This window comes from Populus euphratica, unplaced genomic scaffold (genome assembly GCF_000495115.2).
Source record: "Populus euphratica unplaced genomic scaffold, PopEup_1.0 scaffold33.1, whole genome shotgun sequence".
Classification (NCBI taxonomy): Eukaryota; Viridiplantae; Streptophyta; class Magnoliopsida; order Malpighiales; family Salicaceae; genus Populus; species Populus euphratica.
Genome location: NW_011499906.1, coordinates 72,783 through 84,917, shown reverse-complemented (window position 1 = coordinate 84,917; position 12,135 = coordinate 72,783). Strand labels below are relative to the sequence as shown.

Genomic DNA, 12,135 nt, shown 5'->3' with positions numbered 1-12,135 from the left:
TTTCTAAGTTTGGTCATCTTTTTGTCCTTTCAATTTTAGTTCTTAAACTCATCAATCAATCCTTTCATTTATGTGATAGGCCTACATTTAAAATGAACATTTACTATAAATTAAAGGTATCTTATATTATTAGATAAGTTATTATAAAACATGCTTTAGTTAACGAGTTATTGATATTTCAAGTGCAAAATAATGATATAAAACCTTGATAAAAAAGCACTTTTAAGTACTAATCACTTGTTCTATTCTATTCTTGTTTTATTCTCTTATATTGGTTTTTCTTGTTCTATTCTATTCTGGTATATAAAAAAAACGCTGCTTCAAATTAGAGTGCTTTATGTTATAAAGTGAACCATCTCTCTCTGACAATTACAATTAGTTATGTACTAGTTATGTTGCTTGCAATTTGCTATGGTCAAACAAAATTTTTTTATGTTTAAAAGGTGATAAGCTAAAAAAATTTCATGTTTCAAGTAATAATTTAAATAATACAAAAAAAAACAACAAGAATAAATAAATTGACAAAACAAGCAATGGAAAAAAGATAAAAAAGAACTACATCTAAGCTTATTATGATTATTAAATAATTCAATGCTAACCGAATTGAAGGAAAACCACAAAAAAATAAAATAAAATAAAAACAGAAAACATCGGCTTAAACAAGAAGAAGGAAAAACCAAGTAAACCCAAATGAACATTCTAAACATGATATAATATAAAAAACATGCAACTTTGTTAAATCATGGATCTAAGTTCAATCAATAAGCTTAGATGTTGTCCACTTTAATTTTAAAGGATGAAATCGTTGAAAAAATATTGATAAAAAACTTGCAAAAGAAAAAAAAGAAAAAAGATTAAAACATATAGAGGATGAAATTAAAAAAACACACTAATTTTATAGATTTTTCAAGCTAAGAAAAATTATAATAAAAAGAGAAAGGGACCAAATATGAAGAACCAATAAACTAAAAGGTTGTTTTTGAATTTTAAAGAAGTTGACATGAAAATCTAGGTGGGGAGAGAGAGAAGAAGAGGAAAAAAATAATTGCGTAGTGCCATACCGCTGTGAATGGTGGTATATACGTTGCCTCATCGAGTTAGGGATGCTGAGACTTTCCAAAAGTTACACTATATTGCCATGTTTGGTGGTTGGATAGCCCATTACATGTTGCTTGAATGGTATAGGGGCTATCCACACAATAGTGCATGCGGAGCATGTGCTGACATGTTTTTTCTTAGCATCCTTGAAATTTATATCAAAAGCAAAGTAAAATGATAAAAAAAGCCTTTGAATGAGAGTTTAATTGGTTATCGTTAATGGTATCAAAATAATCATACTATTCTAAAAAAATAAAAATAAAAAATACCTTTGAAGAGTAGGCATTTGATTATTTTATTCTAGGGTTATATGAGTAATTTTATTATGTATTTAAAAACAAAATTACTATTGTAACCCTACATGATTAAAAAAAATACATTTAAATCATGGTGAAAAGACCATAAAGCCAAGTTAAAAAATTAAATAATAAAAAGCAATATAGTAATTATACTATTATAGTGAATAGTAACATGTGAATAGGTATACAATAACTTCACTATAAGTTTTAGAGCTCGTTTGTTTTAATGTTTCAAAAGTTCTTTTAAAAAAATTTAATTTTTTTTTTATTTGTTTTACTTTAAATTAATATTTTTAAATTGTTTGATAAAAAAAATATTTTAATATATTTTTAAATAAAAAATATTTTAAAATATAATTGTTATCGTAATTTCCTTTACAAGTAGATTTTCGATGGAGTTGGTATGTGTACCAAATCAAAATTTTATTTATTATACCTTTTAAGCTCTGAATCCTAACTAATATCAAGAGTGAGATAGTGTCCGTTAGGGAGCTAGTTATCCCTTACAGACACTTGAATAAGTAGTAGTTTCAACGGGGATCTGTGAGATTTTTCCTGTTATTTTAAGATCTCTCTCTCTCTCTCTCTCTCTCTCTCTCTGAGGCCATAGGCGCACACATTTTACTATTCGCCTTCCTCCTCTCTCTTCTCTTGCTAGGTTATGTCCAAAAATAAAATCCAACACCCATAACATTACCCTCCCTCTTTCACTCCCCCACAGCAAATTCAAATTCAAATCTATCAATCAATGAATTAGGGTTTCTCCTCAACACCATTGCAGCTGCTTCATTCGAAATCCCCTCTCCATATGAACCCTTCATTGCGCAAACAAGGAAATGACCCCAGTTTCCTTGCCGCTGGATCGAAATCCTCCCCTCAATCCTCCCGTCTCTTCCAATCCTCCTCTTCTTAGGTTTAATTTCTGATTAAAAAACTCTTATTTCTATTCACAGATTCATATCGAGTGGTTAATTTTGACTCTTTACGAGAGAGCTAGCTAGAATTTACTGAAAATTGATTATATTTTGGTTCTGATTTTTTCTTATATGTTTCAGTGGTAGAAACGCCTTGTGTTTGTTAGTGCAGAGAGAGATTTGTCCTATAACTAAACACACGCCAAAAAGGCGGTGGGGAGAAGCTTCGCAATGGAATTATAATTCTTCATCGGTGCCGAAAACTGAACCAGCTAGAGATGCGAAACGCGGTCTTATTTCATGGTAATTGCTCTGCTTTTAAGCTCTCTTTGTGGGCTACTTGCTTCGTGTTCTGAGTTTGTTAGCTTATGATTTAGGGCTGAGGCTGAGTCGTTGCGGCATCTATCGGCACAGTATTGCCCACTGGTGCCTCCTCCGAGGTCGACTATAGCAGCAGCATTTAGTCCTGATGGAAAAACACTAGCTTCTACGCAGCAAGTCTTCCTACTCTGGTCTTTTCCTGGTCATGCCTGCACCAACTGGAAGTTATACTCACTTCTCTCTCTCTTCTTTTATGCAGTGGTGATCACACAGTGAAGATAATCGATTGCCAAACTGGAATCTGCTTAAAGGTGTTGATGGGTCATCGGAGGACGCCTTGGGTGGTAGGTTGGAATTTGGTTTTTTGCAAGGATCGCTAATTTTCTTGATCTTTTGTAATTCTGGCCAGCTATGTATAAATGGATAATGGATAAATTTGACGCAATTATTTGGCATAGACTCAAATTTTAAATTCTAACTCTCTTTTTTTAATCCTGCTCCACTGAGATTTCTTCCTAAAAAGTTATGGGAATAGAATATATTCAGTGAACATGCTGATTTTTTCGGTTAGGGCATTATAACTTCTTTCTGCGGTATACTCATTTAGTACTATAGCAGTCTACCTGTCTACAATTTATCAATTACAAAAACTGCATTTTCTCAAGGGCGACTGCTTCCCTTTCCTTTCTGTTTTACAACTATTTCCCATTATCTTTCATGTACAATCACAGTTTTGTGTTGATCTCCCTTCTCTTTCCTTTTCTCCCCATTTAAAGCTATTAACCCTGCTTTTCAGCTCAAATCAAGTGCCTTTTCTTGAAAATGAACAACCTTTAAGTTATCTTTTCCATATTAAAGACCCTAATTTTATAGGTCAGGTTCCACCCACTGCAACCAGAAATTCTTGCAAGTGGAAGCTTGGATCATGAAGTTCGCTTATGGGATGCAAACACATCAGAGTGTATAGGATCCCGTGATTTCTGTAAGTTCAGTTCTACACATTGATTATTTTTATGCAGTTTTCTTTTTCTGTAGTTGTTAAGCGCGTATGACCTGGTGAATGTGTTTCCCCTCACAGATCGTCCTATTGCTTCCATTGCTTTCCATGCAGAAGGAGAATTGCTTGCTGTTGCATCAGGTCACAAGGTATTGAATATTACTTTAATATTGCTCAACTTGCACAAGCTTTTTTCTTCACATTACTTGAAAGGCATGCGTTGCATTGAATATACAGTTTAACATAGCATTGGCATTTAATCTCATGTGTCAGTTGTACATATGGCACTACAATAAGAGAGGGGAGGCATCTTCACCAACTATTGTATTGAAGACTAGGCGCTCTCTTCGAGCAGTGCATTTTCACCCACACGGTGCTCCATTTCTCTTGACTGCTGAGGTGAATAACCCAAAGGTCATTTATTTGATTACTTACTCATGCTATTGTGTAGATTACATTTTTGGACTGATATGCAGGTCAATGATCTTGACTCTTCAGATTCTTCTATGACACGGGCAACATCTGCAGGTTACCTGAGATATCCTCCTCCTGCTGTTTTTGTCACAAATGGTCAGTCTGGTGATTGTGTTAGCTTGGCTTCTGAACTACCACTTGTGCCCTTGCCTTTCTTGTCCGTGCCTTCATTTTCTTTAGATGATAGTAGAATAGGTGCTAATAGGCTTGTCACTTCAAGTACAATGCAAGTGGAGTCCTCTACTTCAATGCAGCGTCAAATGGATACAAATGCAACAGACAGATATGTTCCCTTAGTGTCTCCCATGGAGACATTTCCTGCAGTCCCTTCTAGTTCATATACCAGTGCAGAAGGTATAGTAAATAATTCTTTCCCTTCTGGAATGGGAGGTGGAGTTTCTAACACCAGAGAAGATGCGATGGAGACTGATGAAATGCCGCCTGTAGGGGGGAACCCTCAAGGAAAATCAGCTCATCTAGAGACACTTGGTGTTGGTAATAGTGCAATGGATGGAGTACCTGCAAATACTTCAATTAGGCAGCAGTCCACTGATTTTGGGCAACTTCAGCAGATTCTACCCTCTAGAGACTCCACGTGCTGGGAGTTACCCTTTTTGCAGGGATGGTTAATGGGTCAGAGCCAAGCTGGTGGACCCTCGACAGTTCCTCTTAGTAGTGGTAGTCGTGAACGTTCAGCCCAGTATATTGGTCCTTCCTCACTGACATCTTATCTATCTACTCAGAATGTGGAAGCTGCAGTGGCTTCTTTGGCAATGCCTGGCAGCACCAGCATCTCCGGGGTCTCTGGGAGATCTGGCTCTCAGCATCGCATTTCACGCTCCCGGTTCTTTGTGCCTGAACCCGGGGAAATTATGGCTCCCATTAATATGCGACATGAAGGTAGTGATAATCAGCCCATATTTAATAGAATCCAGTCTGAGATTGCTGCATCATTGGAAGCTGCAGCTGCTGCAGAGTTACCATGCACTGTAAAGCTTAGAGTGTGGTCTCATGACATAAAACATCCTTGTGCTCCACTCAATGCTGACAAATGTCGCTTAACTATACCTCATGCTGTCCTTTGTAGGTATGCTAAAGGCTGTAATTTTTCTTTTTCCTATCAAATTTGGTGTTTACTTAATTAATCAGCATGATAGAATTTAAATTGTTTTGACCAAAAAGATAGCATTAATTTGTTGATTTTTTAGTATATTCTTTGCTTGCTCCAGCAAGGATGAGGTGTTTTTATTGCTCTGCTTTAATATCAGTGAACTCTATATTATAACCACATCACTTCTTAAATTTTTTCTTAAGTCATAGTGGACAGCTTGGTCATCTTTTGGATTTGCATTTTATTAATATATTTTGGCTGACCTTTCAATGTTCACTTTGTGTCTCTCTGGCTGCTATTGTTTTTTCAGTGAAATGGGCGCTCATTTCTCACCATGCGGAAGATATTTAGCTGCCTGTGTTGCTTGTATGCTGCCCCATATGGAAGCTGATCCCGGTTTACAAACACTAGTCCATCAAGATGCTGGGGCTGCTACTTCCCCCACTAGACACCCAATATCAGCACACCAAGTAGTGTATGAGCTTCGCATATATTCCCTGGAGGAGGCAACGTAAAATTCTATCTAACTTTTACAATGCACTTGATTCTTTCTTGTTCTTTAATCCAGATGAATGATTGTCTTATCAATCAAAGTGGCTCTTCTGTTTATACAGCTTTGGTTCAGTGCTTGTGTCACGTGCAATTAGAGCTGCTCATTGTTTGACTTCAATCCAGGTCAGTTATCTTTCTTAGATGAAAGGAACATGTATGATGTATCTGTTTTCATATTTACAGGTCTACTTCTATTACAAGCAGGCCTTTGTCTTTGCATGGAGATGCAAAATCTTTTGGCCTATTGATGGGTTATCATATAGTTAGCATAATAAGGTCAAAACTTACCTGTACTCTGCTGGTTGACTGCTTGTTAGTTCTCCCTCCATTTTTCATGTGAATTCTCAACATTCAATTGCATTTAGCTTGTAAAGGATATGCTGATGCTCTTCTTTGTGGTATTAAGCACATTTGGCTAAACTGGCAACAAAAGGAGGACTTTTGAATTGTAATTCATTGTGTGCTCTTCCTTGTGGTGTTAAGTGCATTTGGCCAAACTGGTAACAAAAGGGCTTTGGAACTGCAATTCATGGTCTATTATTTATGGCAACATCCTTTTTGTCATTGTTGTCATTAGTTTCTTTGGGGTTTGGAATCCCTGAGAGGACTCATTTAGTGTTCTAGACTTCTGAGATCCTCAATTGCTCTTTTTTTTTTTTCCTGATAAAGGAAGAAAGAGAACCCTTCAGACATGATGCTCTGAGATATAGATGTTGTGATTCAGATATAATATTTTTAAGATACTTAAGTTGCAAATACTAGAATATCTGGTCCTCGTATACTTTTTTTCTTTTCTTTTAAATATCAGTTTGAATATGTTTATCGTATTTGTATGGATTTCTAATTATGTTGGTGTAGATGGTGAAGGTCATAGATGTTTTGCTTGTTCATTGACATTTCCTTGTTGGTTGATGTTACTGTGCTTTGTATTTGATGCCATGTGCAGTTCTCACCAATGTCGGAGCACATATTACTGGCTTATGGTCGACGTCATGGCTCCCTTCTAAAAAGCATTGTCATTGATGGGGAAACAACAACACCTATTTATACAGTTCTGGAGGTATAAAGTTCATTTTCTTTTCCTGCCTTTTGTTCTTATTCTTGATTCCCTTTTACTTGAGAATTTTCTGTTGGGTGATTGTTATTTTGTGATAAGGTGTCATTTTGTTATTTTGTGTAAGGGGTCATTTCCCGTATGGATTTATGCTTCATTCATGTAAAAACAATCCATCTCTCTGCTTTATTTGCTAACGTTGTCATGCTTTCACAATTGTTGCACGGGCAAGAGTGGAATTAATTGAGGTGGCTTTCCTATGATGCAGAAAATTGTTGCTCTAGCAAACATAGTTTGTGATGTGCTGACAGTGAATTGAGTGAGATAGTTTTTCTATATGATTGATGAAGCAATGAATTTTGAATAGAAAAGTCTCCAGGTGATTGTGCTAATACTAGACGGAAACTTGGAGTTTGTACTACTGGAAAAAGGTTTCTTTGAGCGTAAATGTGCAAAGATGTTATGGCCAATGGGTTATATATACTTCCCAATTAATACCCAGAGTCACTGTTGTAATTGTCACTATTATTGAAATGATGGTTTTTATTCTGGAAAAGAAATATTATTTGGAAAAAAACATAAATGGTGAACTTATTATGTTTAGCAGCAAGGGTTTGTATCCTACCTATATTTCATACTGTAACTGTCTCTGGAATTTGGCATGTCAGTCCTGTAACTCTAGTCCTCTGTTTCTGTCAATTAGGTTTACAGAGTTTCGGATATGGAAATTGTGAGAGTGCTTCCTAGTGCAGAGGATGAGGTCAATGTTGCTTGTTTTCATCCCTTTGCCGGAGGAGGTCTTGTCTATGGAACCAAGGTGTGCACTTTTCTCTGATCATGTTCATCTTATTAATCTATACTTTTGAACTGCATAACAGTTTTCGGTAAACTACAGGAAGGGAAACTTAGAGTCCTCAAGTATGATGGTGTCCATGGTGTTAATTGTACCAGACCAAATCACTTTCCTGAAGAGAACTTGACTGAGGTAGAATAAAATGAAAGGTTGCTATATATTTTTTTATTGATTAAAAGATGCCAGTGTTCAGTTACCTTATTTTATGCATGCTTCCATTTATAAATCTTATCTGGATCACAGAAACGAGCACTAGTGCAGTTGCACATCGAATAAAAAGAAAGCACTTTTATGTCATGTCAAATGTAAAAAGCGACAAGAGGATGTAAAAAGAAATCTGTTAATCATGGAAATTAACAAAGGGGTTATCAATCCTTTGGAGCATTTTGCCTTTTTTTTTTTTCCCTGTGCACTTATTTTCAGCAGCTCTGAGATTTGGTATGATATCTGGTCTATCAAGTATCTAATGACTAATCTGGAGTTTTTACCATTAGACATCATTTTAATGCAAATTGGGATTGGGTTTAGGTAGCTGCTTGAGCTTTTCCCAAAAGATCTGGGTGGTTCATGTTGTCCTGCTCGGACATCATTGTTTACCTCATGGAAATAGGAACAAGGGTTGCCATGCAGTGGAAAATGTGCTTGGTCAACTAGTTCTATTTGGATGATATTGTTAGTGCCTATTGAGCTAGCCTTGGTTTCTCTAGTGTTTTTCTGTAGAATAAATGATACAAGTGACTTCACTCAATGCAAAGTTGGTGGTTTGTCTGGTGCCTTGGAATGTTCATGTCCATTGGTTCCTTTCCCTGCTATTGCCTTGCCCCTCAGTTCTTATTTTTGTTTTATCGTTTTTATATGGATTGCAGGTCCAGACATATGCTATAGAAGGTTAAACCCCCATGTTTCCCCTTTGTGCAATATGTACAGCTCAGCCTGATGGTATTAACTTGTACCTTATTTCAACTTTCTCATACAATCATCCCAATTTCAGAATTTATTCAATCAATATTCATGCATTTTCTTAGGTTCTGCAATGTTTGCTTCCATTGGACCAGAAAGTTCACCATTGTTTATGAGGCAAAGGTTCAACATTTGGTGCGCGTCTCCAGGCCTAATTTGAAGCAGGTGTGACTAACTTCTGGAGATCTACACTTACTGATTTCTTCTCACCAGCAAATTGTGGAAATGTATAACAATTTATGTGCAAAAATGTAAAATATTGTGCCCCAGTAGCGTACTAATACAAGTCTGCATGTTTTCCTTTTAATTCTACCCTCCTCTTCTCTGCTTATACAAAAAGACAGTCAGCAAGGAAGATTCTCACCATGTTTCGGGATGCCTTCCCATTGTAATTGCGGTCCAAAAAAAAACAATGCGTTCTTTTCCGACCAGTCTTTTTTCATTTTTCATTTAGGAGGCCCCTTTTGCTTTAGCACAGGGCTAGAAGGCTGTGATGTCGACTCAGATGGCTCTTCACTCGCGATATTCCTCATATGTCAAGGGCTGGTAAGGTATTGACCAAATGAATTATTGTTTAATAGTTACTACAAGGTGCCCTCTTAAATGGGTGCGAGCTCACATAGGCTTTGGCTCTTTATCAATGCCAGCTGATGATGGAAACGAATTTGGTGGTGCTCAGCTCGAAACAATTTTTTTCTTCTATAATGTTTCTTGAGTTCCGATTCAAGCAATGATGCGAGGCAATTTAGAGTAAAGTGAAGTTCGTGTGATTTCACTGAACACGTGTTTGAATCAAATGTTAGAAGGAAGATTAGTTTCGTGCTCCCAAGGAGGGGTTTATGGTAGCTGTAGATCTCATCCCTCCATACTAGTCGGTGAATAAACCTCCATATGGGAGTGTGTTGTTATTTACAATTGTAAATTGTGAATAAGATGATGTGAAATAAGATGAAATGAAAAGAACAGTTATAAGTATATGTTAGTGTATGAATGTGCAGGAGCTGCAAAGCAAGAAGAAACACTGCAGCTAAAAAAAGAAACGGGAAGTTGAAACTTGTTGGTGAAGCATGGATTCAAAGCATTGTTAATGTAAATTTGTTTGGATCGAAGGTCTGTGGAGGGAAGAAAAGCGGGCAATGCGTAGTTATGAGTGGAATAATAATGGACAAAGTGCTGTAAAGTTACTGGAAATGCATGTGAATAAATGCAGTGTCCTGATTGTTCGAGAGGATTATAGTGAGGAAATTAAACATTTACATGACAATAGATACAACATTTATATCATTTAATCCCCTTTTCAACACAGTGCCAAGAGCATCTCCAATCTTGAATGCTTCGTGCAATCTAGCACTAAAAGTCTGAAAAATTTACTTTATAATCAAGAAGCATAAAAATACCTAGTTCGATATAAAAATAAACTAACTTTAAATTATATAATACAAACATATACATCTAAATATAATTTTAAAATTTAAAACATTCCTAAATAGTTAAGAGTTAATATTAAACACAACATTGACTTAAAAGTAATTTAATATAAATAAAATACTTAAATATTAGAAAAGTAAAGATTTTAATACAAAACAAAGCATAAATCAAACATGATCTCTATTATTAACATGGAAATAAGGATATTTGATCTTGTAGAGTGGTATGTAGAGAAAGTCACTAACTAGATATTTCAATAGATGGTCATTTCCACTAAGTACATAGTCGCCGTCATAATAAATTTTTTCATCCTCTAAAATCAAAGTGGATAAAGGTGTCTCAATAATCTCCCAACTTAAATTCATCATTTTTAACAAACAATGATTAAACCTTAATCAATTTAATCTATATGCAAGAGAGATTTAATTCATCTAAAACATGAGCCTAATTATTTCACAATGATGAGCTAGTTAAGTTGAAAATTAGAACCAGATAAATGAATTAAAAGGAGTTTTTGATGAATTAAGAGAAGATTTGTAAAGTTTAGAAAGGAGTTTTAAGGTGAAGAAAATTAGATTTTTTTTCCTTGCAATTTCTTTTTGATTTCTTATTATTAGGAGGTAAGAGCCACTCTTATCATGATTCATTTCAATTCTAATGTGTTTTAAAGTTTATTGTGTTGTGTGTATATTATGGAATGTTGGGTTATATAGGTTGGATTGTTTGTAATGGTAATTTGCTTTTTTAGAATTATGTTCTTAGATATGAAAAACTAATGGGTAACATGAGAATTGTGGAAAATATGAAGAAAATCGTGTCCTTCCTTTGGTGTGAAGTTTCAGCCTAGGTATGTATATATACAAAGAATGGGTTTGGTTGATTTAATTGTTATGAGATTTGAATTAAGTTGTAGTTAGGTTAAGTATAAAATGAATAGCTAATTTGGAGTTGAAAAGAAATTTTAAAGAAAAATCCATGCCTCTTTTATGTGTGACATTCAACCAACTTAGTGTAGGAGGGTTTGAATTTATTAATTCAAATTGACATGGAATAGATGTTTGATTATGTTATATAATGTGTCTAATTATTGGGCATGAAATTAAATTGCATGAGAATTAGAAAAAAAAAAAAGTTTTTCTTGGTAGGGAGTCTCGGCTTAAACAAATAAAAAAGGAATGGACTTTGTTGACTTAGTTTCTATGAAAATTGGGTTGAGTTGTGTTAAGTGAAATGTTTAAGGTTGAGTAATAAGAATTTAAAAGAAAAATTTAGAAGAAATTCATGTCCCCTTTTCGGTGGTGGTTTTGGCCACACAATAGTAAAAGTGGGGTTTGTATTTTTTTAATTTAAACTGATATAAAGAATTGTGTTAAAAGATATATTTTGAGCCTATGTTAAAGGGGAATTTCATATAATTTAGAAAGGAACTTATGATAATTAAGAGATAGGTCTGGTTAAAAGTTCTTGTAAGGAGGGGGAGAGGATCCAAAGTTTGCTTTATATGTTCTTAAAATTGTTATTAAACTGAGGGTTTTAACAATTGAACCTATAAGAATAAGTATGAATATAAAAAGTGTGCATGTGTATATAATTTTAAGGATTTTCTTGTTATTGGTTAAAGAATATTAGTTAAATAAGAATTGGAATGAAATTCTTAGAATGTTTGAAATGTTAATGATGTTTAAGACCCTGATCGTATAAGAGAGGCTACCAAATCAGGACAACAACATGAAAAAGTAGATTAGCACAAGCTTTAGTAGGTGCCGTGTATTTTTTTTTGCTTAAAAGATTTCTTAAGTCTTTAGAAGTGCAAATTTTTGAAAATATGGATTTATTTATACAAATATTAATACTAAAAAATGCTTAATTTGACTAGTGACACAACCAAAAGATTGATATCTTCTTCGAAATGCATGAGTGTCGAAGTAATAAATAACTCGACAAGACAGGAGTCGAACCACAAAGAGGTTAATCGTATAGATTATAGATAACAATAATATAATAACAACAACAAAAGTAACACTAATAATAATAATAATAATAATAATAATAATAATAATAATAATAATAATAA

The 12,135-nt window shown here is 34.6% G+C and overlaps 1 protein-coding gene across 4 annotated transcripts; it reads left to right on the top strand.

Annotated features, from left to right (window-relative positions):
* The first annotated feature begins 1,939 nt into the window (after positions 1-1,939).
* Positions 1,940-8,974, top strand: LOC105133364 (uncharacterized). Of its 4 annotated transcripts, XM_011037325.1 has the most exons (16): positions 1,940-2,310; positions 2,453-2,614; positions 2,689-2,805; positions 2,892-2,976; positions 3,506-3,614; positions 3,711-3,778; positions 3,903-4,028; positions 4,106-4,457; positions 4,551-5,190; positions 5,525-5,725; positions 5,829-5,889; positions 6,713-6,826; positions 7,524-7,637; positions 7,716-7,805; positions 8,540-8,612; positions 8,699-8,974. In XM_011037325.1, the coding sequence occupies exons 1-15, from the start codon at positions 2,234-2,236 to the stop codon at positions 8,564-8,566; spliced, it is 2,343 nt and encodes a 780-aa protein (XP_011035627.1). In that variant the 5' UTR covers positions 1,940-2,233; the 3' UTR covers positions 8,567-8,612; positions 8,699-8,974. The 4 variants fall into 4 exon arrangements, with proteins under 4 accessions (XP_011035627.1, XP_011035625.1, XP_011035624.1 ...); XM_011037323.1 differs by having other exon boundaries at positions 4,106-5,190; positions 8,729-8,974; XM_011037322.1 differs by having other exon boundaries at positions 4,106-5,190.
* Positions 8,975-12,135: the final 3,161 nt, after the last annotated feature.

Coding starts and splice junctions, on each gene's coding strand:
- LOC105133364 (XM_011037323.1), top strand. CDS start 2,234: ATGACCCCAGTTTCCTTGCCGCTGGATCGAAATCCTCCCCTCAATCCT. Junction 5,191..5,524: donor CCTCATGCTGTCCTTTGTAG/GTATGCTAAAGG, acceptor TTGTTTTTTCAG/TGAAATGGGCGCTCATTTCT. Junction 7,638..7,715: donor GTCTTGTCTATGGAACCAAG/GTGTGCACTTTT, acceptor GGTAAACTACAG/GAAGGGAAACTTAGAGTCCT.